This window comes from Nanorana parkeri, unplaced genomic scaffold (assembly GCF_000935625.1).
Source record: "Nanorana parkeri isolate BGI_ZX_2015 unplaced genomic scaffold, ASM93562v1 scaffold119, whole genome shotgun sequence".
Lineage (NCBI taxonomy): Eukaryota > Metazoa > Chordata > Amphibia > Anura > Dicroglossidae > Nanorana > Nanorana parkeri.
In genome coordinates, this window is record NW_017306387.1 from 264,860 (window position 1) to 287,357 (window position 22,498).

General features: G+C 41.5%; 1 protein-coding gene across 2 annotated transcripts in view; it reads right to left on the reverse strand.

The window, feature by feature from the left end:
* Positions 1-22,498, reverse strand: part of LZTS2 (leucine zipper tumor suppressor 2) — a 131,155-nt gene that overhangs the window by 4,284 nt on the left and 104,373 nt on the right. For both annotated transcript variants that reach the window (XM_018553429.1, XM_018553428.1), the window contains 2 exons: positions 9,297-9,818; positions 2,208-2,798 (listed from right to left, as the gene is read on the reverse strand). In XM_018553429.1, the coding sequence (XP_018408931.1) occupies positions 2,208-2,798; positions 9,297-9,779 (1,074 nt within the window). In that variant the 5' untranslated portion in view covers positions 9,780-9,818. The remainder of the gene's footprint in view (positions 1-2,207; positions 2,799-9,296; positions 9,819-22,498) is intronic.

Sequence of the window (22,498 nt, forward strand, 5' to 3'; positions counted from 1 at the left end):
CCCCCCCCCACAGCAAGGCATACGCATCCATCCATGCTCCTTAGCCACCATCCCACTGCAGGAGTGCACTTTGGTAAAGCTCTGGTGTCAGGGCGTACATGGGTGGATAATGGCACTGCCCTACCATCGTGACAGTGTTCAGGTCTTGCAATTGGCTGCGGAGGATCAATACCGTCACATGGAGGTCACATCCCCTTTACCTGGATGCCCAGCTCCATTAAAACATTTAATGGAGGATTGAGGGGACCCTTGGAGTAGGGAGGCAGCAAAGAAGAATGAAGTTGGTAAGCATAACTTGCTGGGGGGTGGGGGTGGGGTGTTATGAACCTGAACCCGTCATTGCCCCGAATGGCCAATGTGACAGTATCTCACACAGAGGGGAAATAAAACTACTTTATTGTCAGGGTTTCCAGCAAAGCATTAGTTGTTTACTTAACAACTTAGCTTTTTTGTCTGCGTCTAGTTTATTATACACTGTAATCTATTTCTGGCTATGAACTGGTAGCAATTATTTGAATGTTGTACTACACTACCTCCATTGTATGAAGCAAAATCTAATCCACACACAAATAATATCACTGCAGCAGAATAAGTGAATTTAGGAAAGACGTTTTCAGTGGTTTTGCAGACAATAGGGCACACTACTCTAAACTTTCTAAGGCAAAATAAGCAATCTACTAATAAAATAAGAAAAAAAACTGACATGGAACATAAACTAAATGCAGTATCATGCAAAGAAAAAAAAAAATATTACTAGGGACCATTTGCTAACTCAACCTACCGCATATCTTATTTCAGAAAAACAATAACCTGGTGCATAAACAATACTTAGCAGAAACATGTGCCGAGAGAAATATGTGGGCTGGAATTGCTGACCTCCTGATAATAATAATTGCCTAGATGTCCTTGGCTTCAACACTTTGTGAGTCACTGGCCTGAAACAAGCATGTGCAAGCGAAAACAGATCTACAAACTTGTTCCAGAATAGCAATTTAGAACTACTGAAGGCATTGATCAGCATGACAGCCAGACAACAAGCATTTTCAGAAAGAAAGGTCTCCCCGGTGGGGGCAGCAAAAGACCCAACAGAGACTATAAGACCTGATACACATGGCTGGAAACAGCCATATCGAACGTATTACGCTACCCAGTAGTCCCATTGTTTACATGCATAACCCGGACTTACACATTGCCCCAAACTTAGACCCTCTGTGTTCAGTGCAGTGTGCAAGTCCTGCAACAATGGCATTACTTTATATACCCCTACAGCCACGGTTTCAGCTAGCCTGTCCTTGATTTGTACAGGATGGCTGCGCACAGCAATGCAGAAGAACACCTATGACTCCCAGGCAGGGAAATACTTGATCTGTACACTGTGTGGCCATTTCTGACCGTGTGCATGAGACCTAATTCTTACCCTATATTATCTGTAGTTTGCACTTAAACTCATCCTGAGTCACTATAACACCAACTTCCTACTTCCAGAGGTCAGCTCTGACCTCATCAGATATGATATTGGTAGATGTATTTGAGGTAACAGGGGTATTTGGTGACAGCTAAGGTTACCCTGCTTTCTATATAAGAGATCTGTCTGCATGCTGGAAAGTGGTTTACATATACACAGAATAGCGATAGCTGAAAAAGTGGACCATCAAGTCTGCTATTTGAACATTTTGGTGTCTTTTTTTTTTTAACCTTTTTGTCTACATGTGTAGATTTACTTACTGTTGGCTGACTCGCTACCTCGGCTGGAAGTCTGTTCCAAGCATCGAATACTCTTTCGGTAAAATAATACTTCTTGCATTTTATCAGCTGTCCCATAACAAAGGAAAAGGGAACTTACATTTCTATTTAAAGAATGCAATGGGGCATTTATCAGCTGACAAGGAACTGCATGTGTAAAGTGTTTCAAAAAGCCAAACCCTTTTTTTTTGGAGATTTTCTTATTTCTTGTCTATGGGAAAGGGTTTGAAAATAATTCTCACTAGTAGGACACAAACAGCAAGAAATAAAACAAGATGGGTGTTTAACAATTACCTACTTTTTCAAAAAGTGACTTTGGATAGAGTTTGAGTCTTTTTAAAAACTTTCAATAATGTTGGCTGAAAAGTTATGTCTATATACAAAATACAGTTTAGACCTAAATTCAGAAATCAAAAGTGTTAAAACAAGCATCAGTCATAACAGTAAGAATTTAATGTCCTTGCCTGGCATATGGCAGCTTCGTTTTCATCCAGATTCTCCTTCAGATGGTGCAGTTCCAGTTCCCGGTCTTTTAGCTTCTCCTCCAGCTCTCTAATGAGAATTTCCTCATTAATTGGTGACCGGTCACAAGAGCCACTATCTGAAGACTGGTTGCCCCCTCTGCTCAATGACCCTGTGCTCTTACTAGAGGATGAGCGGCCGCTATCAGAGTTCGATGGACGAGTTCGTGCCCTGGAGGTTCGCTCAGAAAACACATTCATGTTCGTGTGATTATCCAGGTTGATGTGACTCATAGACATACTGACTGGCTCCATTTGGTGGCTGCAGTTCGTGCTGTAGGTGGGAAGACTGGAAAGAGAATTCCTGCCAGAGTCAGACATGTTTCCAGAGACAGAACTGTTCCTGCAGCTGAACGAGCTGTGCTTCTCGCTTGTCCCTGCTGAGGTCCCATTGAAAAGATGGTTTAGGCTTCCTTGACTGTCAGATAAGTTGGGTGCCCCATTTCTCTGGACAAGGAACTGCAGGGAGGAGTTGCGCTTTTTTGGCACCACTGGCTTGAAAGCTGTAGGTTTTATTAATGTCTTCTCAATGTTCTGTAAATGAGAAAACAGAAGTTATGGAAACAGAAAGCAGATACCTTGTTTGCACAGTTCAAAATTTACCTTTACCTTAGGACACAGGATGAAGCTTGTTGGTCATTATATTGTCATTTTTCTAAGATTACAAACTCATGAAGCACACTGCTTTATTCATATGAAATCCTTATTTTTTAAACACAGGATGCATCAATGATAATTCACAAAGCATGCTGGGCTTTGTAGTAGGAAAGCCTAGCACTGCCTGCATGCATGCATGGAAGCAACCTGTGTTTAATTAAATGAGTAGTTACACTCAACTCTCTTAGGACACAGGATGGAGAGGTGCATGCTCTGTTAGTCATTCAGCAAGGTGTGTAATCTGATCACCCTGCTATTTAGATCTATTTTACAACAGCAGCTGCTATCTGAGCTTCCAGAAAGCTGGTGTTCTCACACAGAGCTCCAACTGCAAGTAGCAAACATGACATATTGCATAGAAATATTTACTATTTACATAGTTAAAAAAAAGAAAAAGAAACATTATTTAAAATGTTTTGTTACACACAAAACTTTTCTGAAGCCCTAAACATAGTAAATGGTAACACAAGGAGAAAAGTAAATAAAACACACACAGAACTGCTGAGTTTGCCAGCTGTGTATATGTATTTGATAGGGACATGATACTGTAAGCTCCTTTGGACAGGACAGATGTGAGTGGCTGAACATTCTCTGTAATGTTCGGTGTAGCTTCCTGCATGCACTGCTTCTTGTGCAGGAATGGCAGCCACAGTCAACAATTTCTATCCTATGTGTACTTGAATGGATGCACCAAAAGGTAAAAGTGTGAAAGGGCATAAGGACCACACTGACATAAAGGAGCATGAAAAGGAAAAAAAAGATTTTATGAAAGGAAACCAATAATATATGGAAGTTGCCATTTTGACCTTCTCTTTGATTGTGCCAGTCACCTGGCTGTCATGCTGATCCTACAGCTTTAATACTGCGAATGAAGGATTTGGCAAAATGCAGAACAGCTTTTGATATTGTTCTCACTTCCCTGAATTGCATATCGGTCAGTGACTCAGTGTATAAAAATTAGATGGTTAGTATTAACTGCCAGGAAACTAGAATTTTTAGGAGGTGGTCAGTAATGGTAGCCACCATACCTTTCTTACCAGGGGTTTACTATAATGTGAACATGTACCTTTTCAGTGCAAAGCAACAGGTTCACTTTAATCTTTTTTCCCAGCAGCACACAGTTACCTTTCCTCACGTTGTAGCAGTGCTGGCGCTCGGTGTTTGGCCCAGCGAGTCCCATGATCCTCCAAATTGAAAATTATCAGGTTTTCCTTCAATGCTAACCGAAGCAACGAAGGATGATGGAAAGCAGGGAAGGATGATGGAAAGGTAAGTATATGTAGCTGGAGAAGGAAGGGGGGAAGCAAGCCTGTTGCTTTCCCATGCATGGGCAATGCACAGATTTGATTTAAAAATAAATTATGAAAAAGAGAATACACATTAATTATCTTACAGGAAAAAAAATTGGAAATTAGAAACTTACCTATGGTGCATGACATTCACTGAAGGTGCATGTGTGTTAAGTTATGGTAAATTCTGCACCTGCAGCAAATGTTTAGTGAATGTCACATTTACGGCTACATAAAATATGCCCCCAAGGGTTTATACTGAACATTTTTGGAAAGGCCTTAAAACACTAGCATCCTCCCTATTAGAAGTTACAGCGTCTTTCTATTCACGTGCGTGTGTCACCAGTAAGAGTGAAAAGCAGATGTTCATTTATCACTGAACCCTAGCAGACCCCACTTCTCAAGCTGACACAAATTAATAAATTTGCTGCACTGTGACAGGAGTCCATAATGAGACTGAGAGGCCCTCTACCAGATGCTTTAAAATGCATGAGTCAGTGTCATGGTAATTGTTGTGGAGTAATTACATTAAATGAACGATACTGGAAAAACTGTCAGGGAACAAAAAAAAGAGAAATCTAAAATGACTCGCTAGTCTAGACTTTCCTCAATCAATATACCAATGCAGCTGGCGTCAATTGTAGCAAGTCGTTAGTTGCTGTTAGATTCTCTAAGCAAGGATTATATTTATCAGAAAACAAATACAGGCCTTAGAGGCAATGCATCAGTCCTGATATATCAAGTGCCAGTGAAAAATGTGATACTCATAGCACTATTCACTCAGATTTGTACTGCATGTAATGCCTAGAAAATATGACCTGTGTTCTGTTCTAGTGTAAAGAGTCTAGCCCACCCACTTTCTGCTGCTGCCTGCACTGAAAGGGCAAAATCGGAACAGGTCAAAGAAAAGCATGCGCTTGTATGATAAAAGTGTACATAACTAAAACGTTTACGACTGCCGACATGACATTTCCTATGTGATTAGCAGAGAACTTTGGCCAAGATTTACCTTGAGGGAATTCAACTTAAATTTCTTGGGAAACTCCAACCTGTCTGACAGATAATGATAAGATCTTTCAGTCTGGTGTGCCTCCACCTAGAGATCATGATTGTCACCAGATACTACTAGAACTACTGTAGTAGGATATTCCCCTAGGGAGCAAATGCCTTGAGACCTGAACATGGACAAGATGGCACAATGATGATCACTAGAGATGAAAAATAGCCAGGTCAGAACTTAAAAGTAGATTTGTCTCAATGGTTTGGCCCATCATCCTGACAGTGGCGGTGGCTACAGCAGCTGGGTGGCAGGAGGTGAATTCATTTGTGGCAGGTTCCCCATGAAGGTAATAGCTGCCGGGTGTTGGTTTGGGCAATGGACGCCACTCTACCCAACATTGGCTGATAGTTTGATGTACTTGAGAGGGAATTTGCTTAAATGCAAGATGTATCATTAATACAACCATATTATGTTACATGGTTATTTATTGTAAAACTGGAGAATGGAATCATAATTGATGATACAATATACAAGTGGGGTTGTGGATGCTGTGAATATGTCACTATGATTTTATTGATGAATGTTTTTATTGTGATTAATGAATATATGTTTTTATGAGATACATGAGACTTGGATACTTTATAACACCTAAAACCCCACATACATTAACGGTTGTGTTGATTCTACTTTTAGGGGTGTGGTGTTCTATTTTTGTCTCTTTGGGGCCCATCTTTGCATAGTTTTTCCATTTTGTCTCAATGTTTGAAATACTGTTTAACCCAGATCTGTTTCTACAATGGGCTATGTACACCTTCTTACATAAGTATTATATTACAGTGTTGCAATACAGAGGCTACACAGTTATTTAGTTACAATATGACTATCTATAGAAGCAAAGAAAGAATCATAGGACTACAAGGCCAATGAACATTCCTATATTCACAGAGGAGCAAAAATTCTCCAAGGAATAATGGGACATTCACTTCCTGAACTGAAGTTTGTCTGTAAATGTTGCCATGCAAAAAAGTTCAGAAATATTGATGAAAATCATTACAAGGTAATAATTTGTTTATTGGCAATATCCAAATTATGCTTTCGGGCATAACGAGCCTCAACTTTCAAATTATCTTTAATAAGTAAGAACTGTGTTTTAGACCCCAGAGCCAACAGTCTGTTCTTTTTCACGGAAGTTCTTAATGCGAATGTTTGCTGTTAGGTACTGTAGGCAATTGTTTTTAAAGATTCAACAAATAATAAGACTTTACATGCGTAACTAATATCATTCTTACCATATGGGATGTTTGCAGGAAAAACATAAAAGGAATGGATAATGTTTTGAATATGATTGCAACAAAGATCTGCGCTTATGGAAAGTGGACTATCAGTAGTAAGCCTGAAGCTGCTATGACAAGTGGTGAAGGTGAAGTGTGGGTGTAGTCACAGCGCTAAAACTACACCCACACCTCAATGTTTTGAATATATTTTCTTTATTATGTTCAGGACTAGAAACTCAATGTTTTAATAGAATTTTTGTACTCACTGTAAGAGCCCTTTCACACAGGCTTTCTGATCAGATCTGCCTGTCAGTTTTTCCAAGTGGACCTGATGGAAAGCCCAAGGTTCGTCTATGGCCAATCGGATCTAAACGGATGGGCGTCCGTTTACATCCAGTTTTCCCCAAATCTGGCCAGATCTGGAAAAACAAGCAGATCAGATTTCTGTTTCACCTGATTTAATTGTGCTCGATCAGGGACAATAAGTCTATTTACATCTGATTCACCATAGACCAACATGAGTCCGGTAATTTTATTTTGCAAGATGGAGGAAAAAACTGGACAGGCAAAGATGTCACAATTGTTACATCCATTCCGAACAGCAGGGGATCTGTGCAATGTTCCTCTCCTGATTGGACCATGTAAAAGGGGAATAAAGCTCTTTTCTCTGAGTTCACTGAGGGACACATTTAGGAACCAGTAGTTTTATACTAGTGTCTTTGTCCTGCTGGTGGATTTAAACCATGAATGCAGCAATGTCTCTCAATGAATGATAAAGAAAACAGAATTTTTGCACATAACGTTTTTGCACCATAAAATGCTTTTGGAATTCATTGAGGGACACAGCTGCATCAAGAGGGATTTGCAGGACACTAAAATAAACATACTGGTTCCCAGATGAAACAGTGTCCCTCAATAAATGATATATACACTTTTTAGACAGATATGAAATAACGCACATTTTTATATTTATAATTCAAAATAGTAAATAGTGCCTTGGTTAATTTTCATATGAAGTGATACCTGCACTGTACAGATTTGTAGACCTTCAATTGGAGAGGGTCAACGCAAATAGCAGCTGCTGTATTCTGCAACGGCATGGTCATCAGAAAATGTAGTTATAGGGTCTCATACATGCCAGCTCTCCTCCAGTATAGCTACTGTAAGGTACTTGGAAGACCAAACATGCTCAATGACCGTTTTTTGTACTTTGCTGTTGTATTTGAGGTCAAAGGGATGCAGAACCTCACATGCATCTTTAGTGTATCAGTGACTAAAAAGGTGCAACTTCATCAACTAGACCAGTGGTTCTCAACCTGTGGGTCGGGACCCCCTCAGGGGTGGAATGACGATTTGCCAGGGGTCGCCTAGTCAGAAAAAAAAAAAAACCACCATAGGAATGCATAGCTAGATTCCTATTGGCTATTTCACTTTGCAAAAGCCAATAGCAAACTAGCTATTGCAACAGCCCTCTGATGCTGCCAATCAGCAGAGGGGGACCTTAAGTTCTCCACCAGGTCCCCTTCTAGTGATTGACAGCAGCAATATGTATTCAAGCAAAAAAAATATGTAAAACACACCTCTAGCTATGCATTCCATTTTCCCGGTCCGCAGCTGCAGAGATCGGTCAATGTCTCAGTGCCTGTGATTGACACTGCACACTGTCAGCTTCCTGGCGGGCTCGGCGCGTGGAGCTGCGAACACGCCCGAGCCCATCCCTATCAGTGACAGTACTGCGGAGTATGTACCTCATACGTTATATAGCCACACACTTTAAATCCAATTCTTCTAGTTCCAGCTGCAGAGCCCGGGCCTGTCTTTGCCTATAGCTGTGGTTCTCAACCTGTGGGTCGCTGTGCAAGGTGAGAGTCCTCCTCAGCTCTCTCCTAGCGCAGCAGTGTCAGTTCTCCTGCCACGCCTCCAGATGTCGCTGCAGCAGCCGCGTCATCCCTAAATTTTACCTTTGGGGGTCACCACAACTTGGCAAATGTTACTAAGGGGTCCCGGCCCTAGAAAGGTTGAGAACCACTGAACTAGACCATCATGGATTGGTACTATAATTACCACACTAGACATACAAGGGTTTATTTTAAACTGCACCATCAGGACTACCAAGACTTATCTCTATAAATATCCCGCCTTCATTTTTATGAGTTGGTACTATGATGTACCCCCTAGATGATCAAGGATAATAAAATCACTTTATTCTATAATATTATAATTCTATAATAATTCTGTGCTATAATTTACCCAGTTGACTACTATCCATTACATAGGTAAAGATTTGGAGTCTACTCTGTGTGCGCTTGCAAGTAGTATATTTACACATCGCTCCAGTAGCTGCATTTCTTAAGGCTGTGACACACTGCACGCAAAGCAGCGCAGAGCGGCGGCACGCTGCCTTCACGTGCAGTGTGTCATGTCATTTTTTTCTCCGGCACATCAGCTTGCATGAGCTCGCATAGCTGAGCGTGCCGAGATGAAAAATGTCATCTTCAGCCAATCGGCGTATAAACCAGCGTGTCACGATGCGAACTCCATCCGGTTGTAACGCGCGTGCCGATTGGCTGAATATGCAGTCATTCATCTGGTTTGCACTCAGCTCACACACTGCCTGCAAAGCTCCGTGCCTGACAGCTTTGCTCCGGTATGCACGGCTTTGCATGCAGGTGTCGCGGGCTTCCGTAGCATTGTGTTTATAGAAATTGCAGGTCACTGGGTATTTCAGACTGGTTAGTTATATCTTCACATTTGTCTTGCTACATTGTATCTGAAGTGTACACATTTAAAACCACACAAAATACACCCCTACCTTTTCTAGTTTTCCAGAAACAGGGATGAGTTTGGGTGGAGGACCCCTTATGTTTCCACTGACAGTCCTATCATCCCGTAGGTCATCCACATCACTGCATGGGCTGTTGGGTGCTCTGGCTTCCCGCCAATCCTCTTTTAAGTCATCGTTGACATAGGCATAGTTCCCGTTGCCGCCAGATGTGAACGCACAAGGTTTCTTTGTAGGAAGCCCAGTAAACAGTGTATCCTGGGAGTTGTAATTATTCTTCAATAGTCCTTCCTGCTGCTTAAAAAAGTTAGGCATGCTGGAAGGCTTGCGGCACTTGCTGCTAAATTCGGAGGCCTTGCACTGTTTGTCATGGTAAGGTCTTCCAGAGATTAGACTGCTCACGCTTCCCATAGTGCTATCGGACACTGGTGACCTGGAGATTGGTGGGCTTTGGGGGGCGCTGACCTCAGAGTTCTGATCAATGGACAGGGGAAGAGCCTGCACTGCAGCCATCTTGTAGGTTATAGCCGGTTTTAGCTCTACATAAGCGACCTGAAGAAAGAAAAACAAATACATATTACATTTAAGGAGAAGAAACTCAAAGAGTTTTCATGGTTTTGTTTTTTTCTTGGGAGTATGTTTGTTATGTACAGTACTAGATTTGTACATTTCATGAATTTATTTTATAGATTCAAAGCTGAACTTCTGGCACAAAAACTTACATTTAAATATGTTTCTCAATAGCCACAAAGGATATGAATCTACTTTCTGTACACCAGATGTCTTTGCAAACTCCGATATTAGCGGTGACATTTATCACTGTGCTGTACATAGCCTGTGCAGAGAGCAGAGCTCTGGGAGTGTCCCAGCAGACTCCACTAGAGCTGCAACAGTTAATCGATTTAGTCGATTAAAATCGACGATTGAAAACGTTGGCAACGTTTTCGATCGTCGATTCGTCGGCTATCGATTGATTTGCCTGTTCGGGGCTCTACATGCGGCCTGAGCCACACGTCACACGCTGCTCCCGTTGCGGCCGCCGTGCCCACGGCACAGGCCGCGTAAGCCGCTGCTCTCCTCGGCGCGATCTCCCTCACCCGTCGCTGGCCCGCTGACAATCGATGATTAATCTAACTTAATAAATCGGCCAACTAATCGATTATGAAAATAATCGTTAGCTGCAGCCCTAGACTCCACCCACTGCAGGCTGCCTGCAGAAAACTACAGGAGGGGGCGGATACAAGACCTGTCACCCTGCATAAGGTGAGAGAGCAGCAGTGACCGGTATTTATTACAGGAAGCTCCTGCAAAGAGGCAATGTTCCAAACTGGATTACTGCACAGATCCGGAAGAAACACACACAGCACACCAAGATATAACAATACACATGCCTGTTGTATTTAGACAATATTTACTAAACCCAGGGTTCAGTGCCAAAGAAATCAACATCCTTGCTGAACGAATGCTGTGCGGAAATCTGACAAAGACAAGTCATCCAGTACACTTACTGCATTCTACACAGACCTGAAAGGGTTTTGTTCAATGGCATGCCAGTAAGTTTTAGTAAAACCTTATTGTCTGAGTAACGTGTTGACTTTCACTGAATTAGGTAGGATCGTGTGCATCCATTTAACAAAGCTTCTGCCAGGTCATTGAACATGTTTATTTAATGAGCAACCAGGGCAACTGTCATATACACATTTACTTAAATGATCTTTTGAAAGAAACAAATTAGTTAAAAAAATAAGAGTAAAGTGTACAGTATGGCTGAGCAAAATGAAGAACAAAACTGTATTGACTACATCTGCGACACATGCACATTTACCCATGTTTTGACACACTAGAAAAAGATGGTAACCGCATAAATCTATAACCAGCCTTTGTAGGAGGGTGCACATGGGAAGGCTTACAACAATACAAAACACAAAAAGTCCCCAGCACACCAGTGCTTCCCTGCACCTTGTGAGGAGGAGTAGGCTACCTCCTGGTACACCTGCATTTAATTTATCGACTGCACTATTATGCTCCCACTTGGAGACTCATATAAATAAAGTTAGGACCACACTTTGCAGAGGAGCCTTGACGGGGCGGTGTGGCTTCTACACATTTTTGGCCAACGGTTTGTGCAACTAGAACCTCTGCTTTTACGCATACGGTTAGACAGGGTAATTTGTTTTGTTGCAGGCTAGCTGACAGGTGCGCTGGAGACTTTTTGTGTTTTGCATGTTTTGACACAAGTACACAAAAGCATCTGATGACCCTGCCCGAAATCCAGTGAGCTCCCAACTACCTGTAGTAAGCCGACAAAGATGTTGTCTCTGCTGCACAGAAATCCGAACCGGTGTTGTCAGCTCTGCCTAAGTCCAGCAGGGAAGAACTCAAGCAGGGATGACATCTCTGCTTGGGATTTCTGTGCAGCACTGGCAGCAATGTCAGCAAGTAAAGAGAAGGTAAGCACATTAAGGCTGCAGTGAGCTTAAGCTGGAATTCTACTTTTACAACTGTAGGAAATTGTGAATGACAGCAGGCTGAAAGGAAAAGGTCATTGTTAATACCATACATGGTTGGACATGATCTCCCCCATTCCTACATTCCACTGGATCTTAGTTCAGAGTTTTCTTTTTAATTCCCAGAACACTTATTAAAGTACTGACGTGAAATTAATGTATTTTAGGGCAGGATAGCAGTCTAACAAGCCTTAATTTAGGTTCCTTTTTTTGGAGAGTGAGAGCAATTACATTTTATCGAAAGATAAACACAGCATGGAATTTTATCTGGAAGAAGCTTTCTGTGCTAAAGTTACAAGGGAAAACATTTTGGTAATAGGGCTTTGGAAATGCCAAAGCTAAAACTTGCAGTTAAATTCACATCTAAGCGTGATTAAGTCAATGCCTTGTAGCATTTGTCATGTCTGACCATTTGATAACTGGATCATGGATTAGATCACAGGGTCACTGCCTTCCCTTATACCAACAGAGGCCAGGAAACGGACTATGATTACTGCAGGCTCAACAAAGTATACCATGACCTACCGCAAGGCTAGACCAGGCTAGATTTCTAGAAATCACTCAATACTCCCAACTACAATAAAGAGCAGGGATGACGCAATCTCTACCTGCCGGCTATTATATTTAGGCAGCCAGCGCTCACGGCTGTCTGAACACCCAAACAGACAGGTTCTGATTGGATGATTGCACGCAGATTGGTTGCAGTCACTGTTCAGGCGACAATTTTCCACCCAGCTACTTCAATTGTATAATTAAAGTTGTCGAGCTTGGTGGTGCCAAACGGACCATCTACAGCTCAACTTTATGATGATTCTCCAAGAATCGAGCTGTGTATGGCCAGTTTAAGAGAGACATTTGAAAGTTTGTTGAGCTTGGTAGTTCCAAAAGGACCATCTACAGCTAAAATTTATGATGATTCTGTAGGAATGGAGCCATGTATGGCCAGCTTAAGAGAGACATTTCTAACAAATATATTCCAGAGACCAGAAAGATCAGAGTCCTTCTTTAAACAGCTTTATGGTTCCCAACTATTTTTAGTGTCATCTTTCATATTAAAATCGCTAAGAAAACCGTCTTACAATAAGTAAAAGCTTCTGAAAAGCTACCAATAATTTTGCAGGAATCTTAACTGCAGCCTTCTATCCCAATAAATCTTTAAACCGAACAGGAAAAATCGGTTTTCCAGAAATATATCATTATTACAGCACTACACAGTCTCCAGCTGTGCCAAAATAAATGGAAATAACGGAACAGAAATCTATTTGGAGCAGAAAGATTTATTGAGTGTTACCGAGTTAGAGATACAGTAGAGAGCAAATTTGTATCATCTCAACAAAATATGAATTACACACAAAAACAAGTATAAGCGTTAGGGTTATGGTGAGAAGGGATCAAAAAGTGCTTCACCCAAACCAGTGCATAGAGCAGTAGAGCCTTATAGAACAGAAGCTATACACACACAAAACAAACTGAATTAAAAAAAAAGAAACTCTTTAAAAAGGAGAACTATGAGGTGAGTGAAAATCACTCATCCTCATAGTTCGAGCCAACGTGTGACAATGAAACTGTCACACGTCGGCTCAATAGATCGGGAAGTGAGCGAACACATACCGTCGCTTGCTCCCTTCTCGATCATCTCCTTGCAGAGTGCCGTGACTGTCAGTCACAGCTCTCTGCAGGGATTCCACCCCCCCCTCCCGATCCTCCAGCACTGACTGGAGGAACGGATGGGGGAGGGAGCGGGTACAGCTGGCTCTGCCCTCTAGATAGGCAGAGCCAGCTGTCACTCACACAGCTGGTTAGATCTCGACAGTAATGTCAGGATCCGTGCCGGCTGCGGCGGTCTCAGTATACTGTGAGCTGTAGCTCGCGATATACTGGGTTTTGGGTCACGGGAGGATGCTAGTATATGTCCTACCGTGACCCTTAAGAGAACTATGGGGAAAAAACACTTACCCCATAGTTCTCTTTAAGTACTATATGTATGTAAAAGAGACACATCAATTATAGTGTATCTAATGGCAAAACTGCTTTTTATGGAGTATGGAAGGGTTAGAACCTGTCAGTTTTTATTGCTGTTCAAGTCCCCTACTATGGAGGGTCACTTTCTCTATTTGTTCTGATGGCCATTGTCTCCAAGACTTAAACTGAGGGAAAATCCAACATTTTGCGTTGCCACTGAAACAGGAATAGAGGGGAAATCGTCCAATAGGGACACTTGTTCTGGTGACTACCATACCACCAAGTGGGGATTTTCCTTCCTTTGAAAAGATTTCCTCCCACATCCTGTTCTGGCTATGGGATAAGAAGTAAAAGTCTAATTCTGCACAATGGGACATAGGTGACAAAAAATTAACCTTGCATGATAGTTATCCAATGCAGGGAATGGTCTAGCAGCCAGACGTAGAAGAGGATCGCAGCCTCATCTCCCCCGGGCTCTGGCAATCTAAGGTCCCATGACATCATCGCGTCTATTCACTTGCACTGGACATGAGGATGCCGATGGACACAGCTGGAGCAGAGGGGAAGATAGGTGAGCGGTCACTGCCACAGGACTGATGATTGGGCGAGTATATATTTTTTATTTTAGACCCTAGACCAAAACCGGCTCTTGACCCTTGCAGTGTGGGGGAAGCTCCACTGTAAGGGCTCATTTTGTACATGCCCTTTAAATGTATTCTCATTTAATCCCTTATTGACCCACTAGTTAGCCTATAGTGATGCCTTCTTTACCTTCTCAACATTGCTAGTTCAGGTGCTGACCTAATGTTTTAACTAGCTGTTTTCAGATGCACTAGACTGATTGCTAAAACAGGTATTTGCACAGTTCTGTTTTATCGATTCTCATTGTTCATTTACAAGCATGGCACAAGATTCTGTGTGATTATTGCAAAACAGCCCATGCTAAATACCAATCTCAGCTCAGCTTTGCATACTTCAAATCGCCTTAACAGTCCTATGAATAGAAAACTCCAACATAAAATGAAAGACAAGCTTACTAAATCCAGGGCTGTACAAAATCAGGGGAGGATGCCATTGCTACGAAAAGCTAATATATGGTGGCTTCTTTTTCAGTCTTTCCAATTGACCTCAACTGAAATATATATTCTCTGGTTCATCAGAAATGATTGCCGACTCCTAAAATGAATAGATTAGCTAGTTAATACTACATTAGAGCGTTATTCCAGACTAAGCCAACATGAATGCATTTCCTAACATTCAATAGAGAACATATTTTTCCACCGAAGACTTAATAAAAACCAAAGCAGAAGGGATAAGGACATTGTTGACAGTGATCACAGGATTGAGGAGTGGAAGGAGGATATGGAAGAATCTTAATTATTACCCAGGTACAGTTATTTTAATTTAGCAAGAATTACAGCTCTCAGATGTGCACTGGAGGACATTTAGAGGAGATGTAGTTCTCTGATAGCAAGAGCGCACATACATTTGAAAAATATTAGGACTATAAAAAACAATAAGATGACCTTGTTCAAGAACTGTGTATCAACATTATAGGGTGCGTCAGAAATAGTCAAAGATGACCTTCAATGTCCTGCCAAGCTAATAAAGAAGTAACTCACTTTTGCACACAGGATGAAAGTACGCCACTAGTATGCTTTGATAAGACAGGTTTTTAGATCTATCATTTATACAACTTTTGGACCCCAATCCAAATATCACATACTTGCAAAAGATTTAGGGGTCTATTTACAAAACTAGCCGAAGGATCAGCCGAAACGTCAGCTGATCCTTTGGCTAGCTTTGGTTGCAGTAGCCCTTCGGTTTAGTCGGGTTCCCGCTGTAGGGCTATTCACTATAGCCCGTACTGCTCCCGAAGGCGGCTGAGCCAGATCAGCCGGCCATAGGCTGATCTGTCATTAAACAACAACAACTGGCCGGAGCTCACCTTTCTACGGCTCGATTATTCACTCGGCTGCTTCCGGCAGCTTAGTGAATAACCTTTTTAGTCTTACTGTGTGTGAGATGATATACGTAGTCGTATGGAGTAAAGTGGGGAAGTGTGGGCATAACTGTCCCAATCTCGACATGGTACAACAGCCCCATAAAAGGACATTACGGACTACCCTATAGGACATTTAAAAAAAAACACTTACCACAAACTGGGAATTCCCAAATTGTTGGAAAATTTGCATGTGATAAGTTCTTGTTACTTGTAATAAATCGTTACAAAAGAATAGACAAGAAGGCTACCCACCCATTAATCTTGGTGAGACATTTCCCCATCTATGGACAGCCTAATGATACAAATGGACCATTCACATTTTTCACATGTAACAGGTAAATAAAGCTATTTGCATCTCCTGTATTACCTGAATTTTGTTAGATAAATGTGGATATGGGTAGATTTCTCCCTGAGAATGATGGCTGGTGACATGTCTGCCTATTCTACGTAGTGTGAATTACGCATTTCTGAATCCCACTTCAAACTTTGTTTCTTCCAATGTATGTTTGGTAAGGATGAGATTTGGATGTGGGCCGACTTGGTCCTAATTGACCAGTTTGCCCACCTAAATCCCCAGCTGCTATAGTATAAACAAACAGCCAGGGAGATCCCAGGTGACGACATTGACTATATATGATCATGACCATATTTGGTCAATGACATCACCCAGGATCCCTGGCTGCTTCTTTACAGTCTAGGAGCCAGGGATTTGTCATACCATACTAGGCCACATGCCTGTCAATAATGGGAGGCTACCTTTCAAGGGAGGGGTACAGCAAAGCCTCCCCCTTTTTGCAAGGCACCTTGTCCTCCGCAAAAAAAGATGAGGGTTTGCTGGGGGGGATTTAATTACTTTATACTAAGGGGGCCTCCAGATTTCTACCCCTTATTACTTGTTCCCAGAAACAGTAAAATGTAAATAAACACACAGATACTGTGGAAAAGCCCTTTAATAACAATACAAAAACAAAAGGAAAAAATGTCCTCGATGTAAATCAACTGCCAGTTACATTGTACAGCAATGAAAATCCATTGTCAATCACAACCACCAAACGATGTTTCCTACCGCAGTCCTATCCTAAATGACAGATCCCCTGTGCTACGAAAATATAAACAGCACAGGGGATTCCAGGTGATGCCACTGACCAAATATGGCAATGGCCAGCATTACCACCCAATCTGTAAATATTCCAATACATGAGGCTTACTGTTACTATCATTAGTGTATCATCAAAAGCTAGAAAAGAAAGCAGAAGGTTCATTGCTCCATTTTAAGTTATCTTACTAGGCCCCAATTTGCAGAAAGGTCCGATATTAAGACATATATATTATAGGTCTGATCGCACAACATTCCTGGAAGGTGACAGTCTCCCTTTGTCCATTATGTTATCATATTTCTTTATTACGTAGGCTTGAAAACGGATAATTGTTTTGCTACTACATCAGCACAATGAGAAACAGATTTGATCCTCAGTTTGCCAGTGCAGACGTAGGAACACAGCCCGAAGCATCTCTGAAAATTATTATATTTGTAAAGAGCCACAAAGAGAAATAGAGAATGTGGACATGTGCGCACAATTGAATTACACAAACATAATTACATGAATAAAAAACAGTAAATTAACAAATTCCCTCAAGGACAATAAGAAAGTATTCTGGATTAATTGCATGCATTTTTATTTACATGCTACAAATCAAATTCTTCATTAAAAAATTCCATATATTCAACCACCTACAGTCATATAATGGATGGGGTGCCGTACATGAGACTCTTTCTCAGAAGCCCCATATCAGTAAAAACTATGTGTAAGTTTTTCATTTCTCATTCTCTTACTTTTTTTTAGCTACATGAGTAAAACGTGCCATGGGTTTCATCCAAAATCCTGCTAGTACCACTTTGGCAGGCAAGAGATGCAATGAAATAAAATAAACCAGAAGGCATAGTTTGTCAAATCAGCAGTGGGCTTGTGTTAAGAGAAATTACTTTCTAATTTTAGGCCCATAACTGATCCTATTAGTTGGCATACATTTTGCCAAAAGATTACCATTCTAGGGAAGGCCCAGCCTGTGGAGCATAGTACCATAAAACCACACCATCTTCTAAAACAGTTCGGCTTTGCATCCCACCAAGGAGAAGAAATTTGTGTCTGAAACATACACCATCTGGCTAACAATTTGAAACCTTTCTCCGAGAGACTGAACTTCTACAGTAGTTCAGTCACATTCTATTACTTCTAAAAGCATGAATCATCTCTTCAGCTCTTAACCTTCTCCAAACATTCTGCTTTCTGCAAGTCCAGAGTGCACATCTCACTCCGGCACTAATCCCCCATTGCCTGCTCGCCTTTCAAGTCTGCAGATTCCTAGCTTCTTCTGACCTCACTTCTGCTTTGACTAGGGATTTATTTACTCCTGTTCATTTGTTACTCTCCTTCTGCCTGTTGCCAGGAGTTCAAGAGGCCGCTGCGTGACTAGCTCACATTTGTGGAAACACTAGACACCAGGCCTTGTGCTAATGAAAACCTGTGCTGGCAATGACAGTGAGCTGAGAACTACACACAGCCTGCTTGAACACTAAACCCCTGATAGCAAACACCTGCCATGTGCACCAAGGGCAAGAGGCATTATTCTTCTCTGCTTACACTGTTACGGCAAGGTTGAATATCACAAGCTGGGTGATGAACCCTAGGCAAAACAAACAGGTGAGAGCATTCTCTCATAACAATAAAACTATGCTTGGAATGTTTGCCTTTGTTTTGGTAGTACTTCATTTTTTAAAACGATTATCATCATGACAGAAATACAGTACAACAAACCATTAATAATGCATGCAAACTGCCTAATGCTAGCAAATGCACGCCTAGAGTTCTCTCTACGTCAACATGAGAAATCAATCGATTCCCCCATTGACACTAAACAGCATTGATATTGGAATCACCCACGTTGGCTATTGTATTCAAGCAGCTGCCACTAGTGGCTGTCTAAATACCTGAAGAGCGATTACATCTGATTGAATGACTGCATTTGCCTGGATACAGCCGCTGCTCAGCCAACAATTTTGCACCTGGTTTCTTCAATGTTTCAGTTGAAGTTTGTTAAGGCAGGTGGTGCCAGCAGGGCCACCCATGGCTTCAATTTAACCTAATTCAGCAGGAATCGGCTGAAATTCAAGACATGCATGGCTACCTTAAGATTTCTGCATCTGTTTAGAAGCATTCCAGCATGGTGGCTAATTGGGCTCTTAACCTCTCATTTAGAGCTCCTTCAGCTCTATGTGTGTTAATCCAACAGAGCAGCATTAACCGTCCATGTTTACTTCCTTTCACTGCTTCCTCGACTGTTTGCCTGTGAATGACTGTGGGTAAACCCAACAACAGAACTAAACAGGAAATTAATAGTACTAAAATATTATTTTTTAATAATCAGTTTAGTGAATTAATATTGCAGGGTGGAGCTGAAACTGGTCCCAGCAGGGAGTGGATACAGCCTACCAGATAAATCAAACACAGCCCAAATGGAACTTTGTGTACTGTTCATCATGGTCTTGTCTACGCGGTTTTGAACAAGACCCCTCACATACTGCCTACACTGTATGTGATCACCATTGTAATTGTGTGCTTCTTAAACTGCATACCCTCAGTACACAACGCATACAGGTAACTCATCTCTATGGTGCATACAAATATTTTTAGCTATTTGGCAGCATGGATTTCCAGAAAGCAACGCTCCTGTCCTACACATAGCAACCAGTGTTACCCTTTCATGGAAAATGATAGCTGGAATCTGTCAGTGTGCTAGGTGCGACTTAGTCATTCTTTCCTTTCAAATGTTTTTAATAGAGTAGAGCCAACACTACATTGTCAGGTACTGTAGGATCATTCCATACAGCATTTTGTCAATGTTCAACCAAATGATCATCACAGAAGTCAGTGCATGTAGGCTTGTATGCAGTGGGATACAAAGGAGGACTTAATATACATTCCTCAGGCCCCTCTACATGCCCTCTAATGTCTGTGGCTGAGAAAGATGTAACAGTCATTGGTGGAGCGGTTAGTTTAATAAAATGTGAAATTATTGCCGTCTGTGTTCTCAACCAGTAGGACACATCCTCCACGTGGTACTTCTGCATGGTCAACTAATTGTAACAATTTAATATTTAATGAATAATCATATAAAACATATGCACAATATGGGATTTGGGTGATAAATATACTCATGGCAAAGGGTAACGTCGATTAGGCCACCCACACCAGGGGGTACATGTTGAAAACTGCTTTCGAAAAAGCCGGACATGTTTTATTAGTAAAGACACGTTGGCCAGCCTGATTGAATATAATCTAAGGAGACACCATGCCATAGAGTTATGGGTACATTTGGGTCTGGGTCAACAAGCTTGTTTTGAGACATTTCTGAATTCAGAATTTACTGACAGACCTCGAAGCTACTTTGTGGAAATGGGGATTCAAAGCAGGTAGACATCCACTAATCAGCAGAAGGTGGAAGTGCAAAGTATAAAAGAGAGGGGGTTGATACAACAGCCAGGGAACTAGTATTTTCAGAATATCATCACCAATAGCAGTCCTTGTCAATCAATGATATGTGATTTTTAAACATTAACAGGGTTATTCACAAAAGGGTGAAGGGTTTGGAGAAGGCAGAAGTGACCAAACTAGGCCAAAATAGCTGATTTAGAGAAATTCTCTAATTCAGCTCACTTTCCAGTTCAGCTATGTTGTCCTAGATTGTTCATTTCTCCTGCCTTCTCCAAAACCTTCAACCTTTTATAAATAGCCATGTAAATGTTAACATATGATTAATAATTTTTACAACCCCCTAAACATTTCATTTCCATTTACCTTCCAGGTTATCATGGTTGTCTCATAGCAACAACTGAGCCTATAACCTTCTCACCATAATTTTTAGTGCTGGCCACTATGGGGTAACAGAAATGGTTCTTTCTTAGACACATATACAGGGATGTGTGTACAAAGCCAGTGCCAGTGAAAAGCCTTTGGAGATGGAACAGTATTTTTCATTTTTGACATCGCTTAGTTCAAATAATCAGACAATATTATGATTTAGATTAGATTTTTGTACAGATGTAATGCTCATTTTTTATGCCGCTACCTTTCAATAAGCACTTCATTCACCTGTCCTTTAACATTCTAAACCATCTGGAGTGTAATGCCAAGTGACATTGTGGGGATGCCTACATTGACCATATGGTGTCTCCCTGATGGCCACATTCCCACAATGCCTTCTGGGGAAAATCATTACCTCTGCAAGAAAGAGACCTTTACTGGAACAGCAGTAATTTCATAATACATGATTTCTGCTCTAATAATCTGTCCTAACTGATACAGATGGGTATGTGTGAATCTATACACACGGGCACGCACACGGGCATGCGCACACACACACACTATATAAACAAGCAATCAGCAAGTAATAAACCTAATAGTGGTACTACGGTTCACGAACGCCTCTGTTCACAAACCGGTTCGCGACCTGGAAGTTCGTCAAAATTTTGCCTCCGTTCACAAACTCTGCCTCGGGTTACAAACATGACCGTGACCATCTTCACCGCTCTGACACGTGGTCGTGGCTTCCTGCACTCAAGATTGCGGTCGCAAACAGGGCTGTAGGCACACACCGTGAAGCTTTTTTGTTTGCTTTGTAGCACAGTACTGTACAGTATTACTGTATTCAATCCAGCAAGGCTCTCAAGAAAGTGCAGAGCAAGCACGGTGGGAAAAAGAATGTGCAGAGCCTTAATGAAGGTGACAAGAATGTGCAGAGCGTTAATGAAGGTGACAAGAATGTGCAGAGCGTTAATGAAGGTGACAAGAATGTGCAGAGGGTTATTGAAGGTGACAAGAAGGTGCAAGAATGGTGGTAAAAAGAAACTTGAGTTTTTTTTTTTTTTTTTCATATGGTTCAGAATGGATTAACGTGATTTACATTGAACCCTATGAGAAAATGTGATTCGGTTCACAACCAAAACGGTTTGCGACCACGTTCGTAGGGGGTCAGAACAGATTAACCTGATTTACATAGAACCCTATGGGAAAATGTGATACGGTTCGCGACCAGAATCGTGGAACCAATTAAGTTTGCGAACTGAGGTACCACTGTACCTACATGCATGTTCCGAGCCAATGACAGTTGAGCAGTCAGGGACCTGCAATTTATGAAATAATGCATTTTTCCTTTGCTGACTTTTTATTTGCTGACAGAATGAAAGCTTACATTTGACCGCTCGCGGTAAGAACACTATGTTTGAATGAATACACAGTGCTGATATAGGTCAATAATGCAGTCCACATTTAAACAGAACTTCTGAAACAGCCCCCATAGGGCTCAACGCCCATTTTGTACACCTGGTGCATCACGTGTTGAGGACTCCTGTAAGAGTTTGTTAAACCAGAACACATCATACCAAATTAAAGTTAATTAGTTGGAGATCATATCATGTTATACATCCATGTATTATGTTCCATGTATTGTAAGTGTGACAGGCATTGTTCCGTTTATGTTGTTGCAGGTGTTGCTAGCATCCAGGATAACATCTGCATTAGATGATTAGCAGCTACAAAGCTTTGGACCCAGCAAAGGAAAATTACTTAGTAATGAATAACTCAGTTTGTGATGTTCTGAGTGTGTTGGTAAAAAATAGAAACAGATTGCAGAGAGGCTGGGGGGATGTTCTGTGCACACCTTGTGCTTCCTGCTTTATCATTTCCCTTCACTCAGCCATT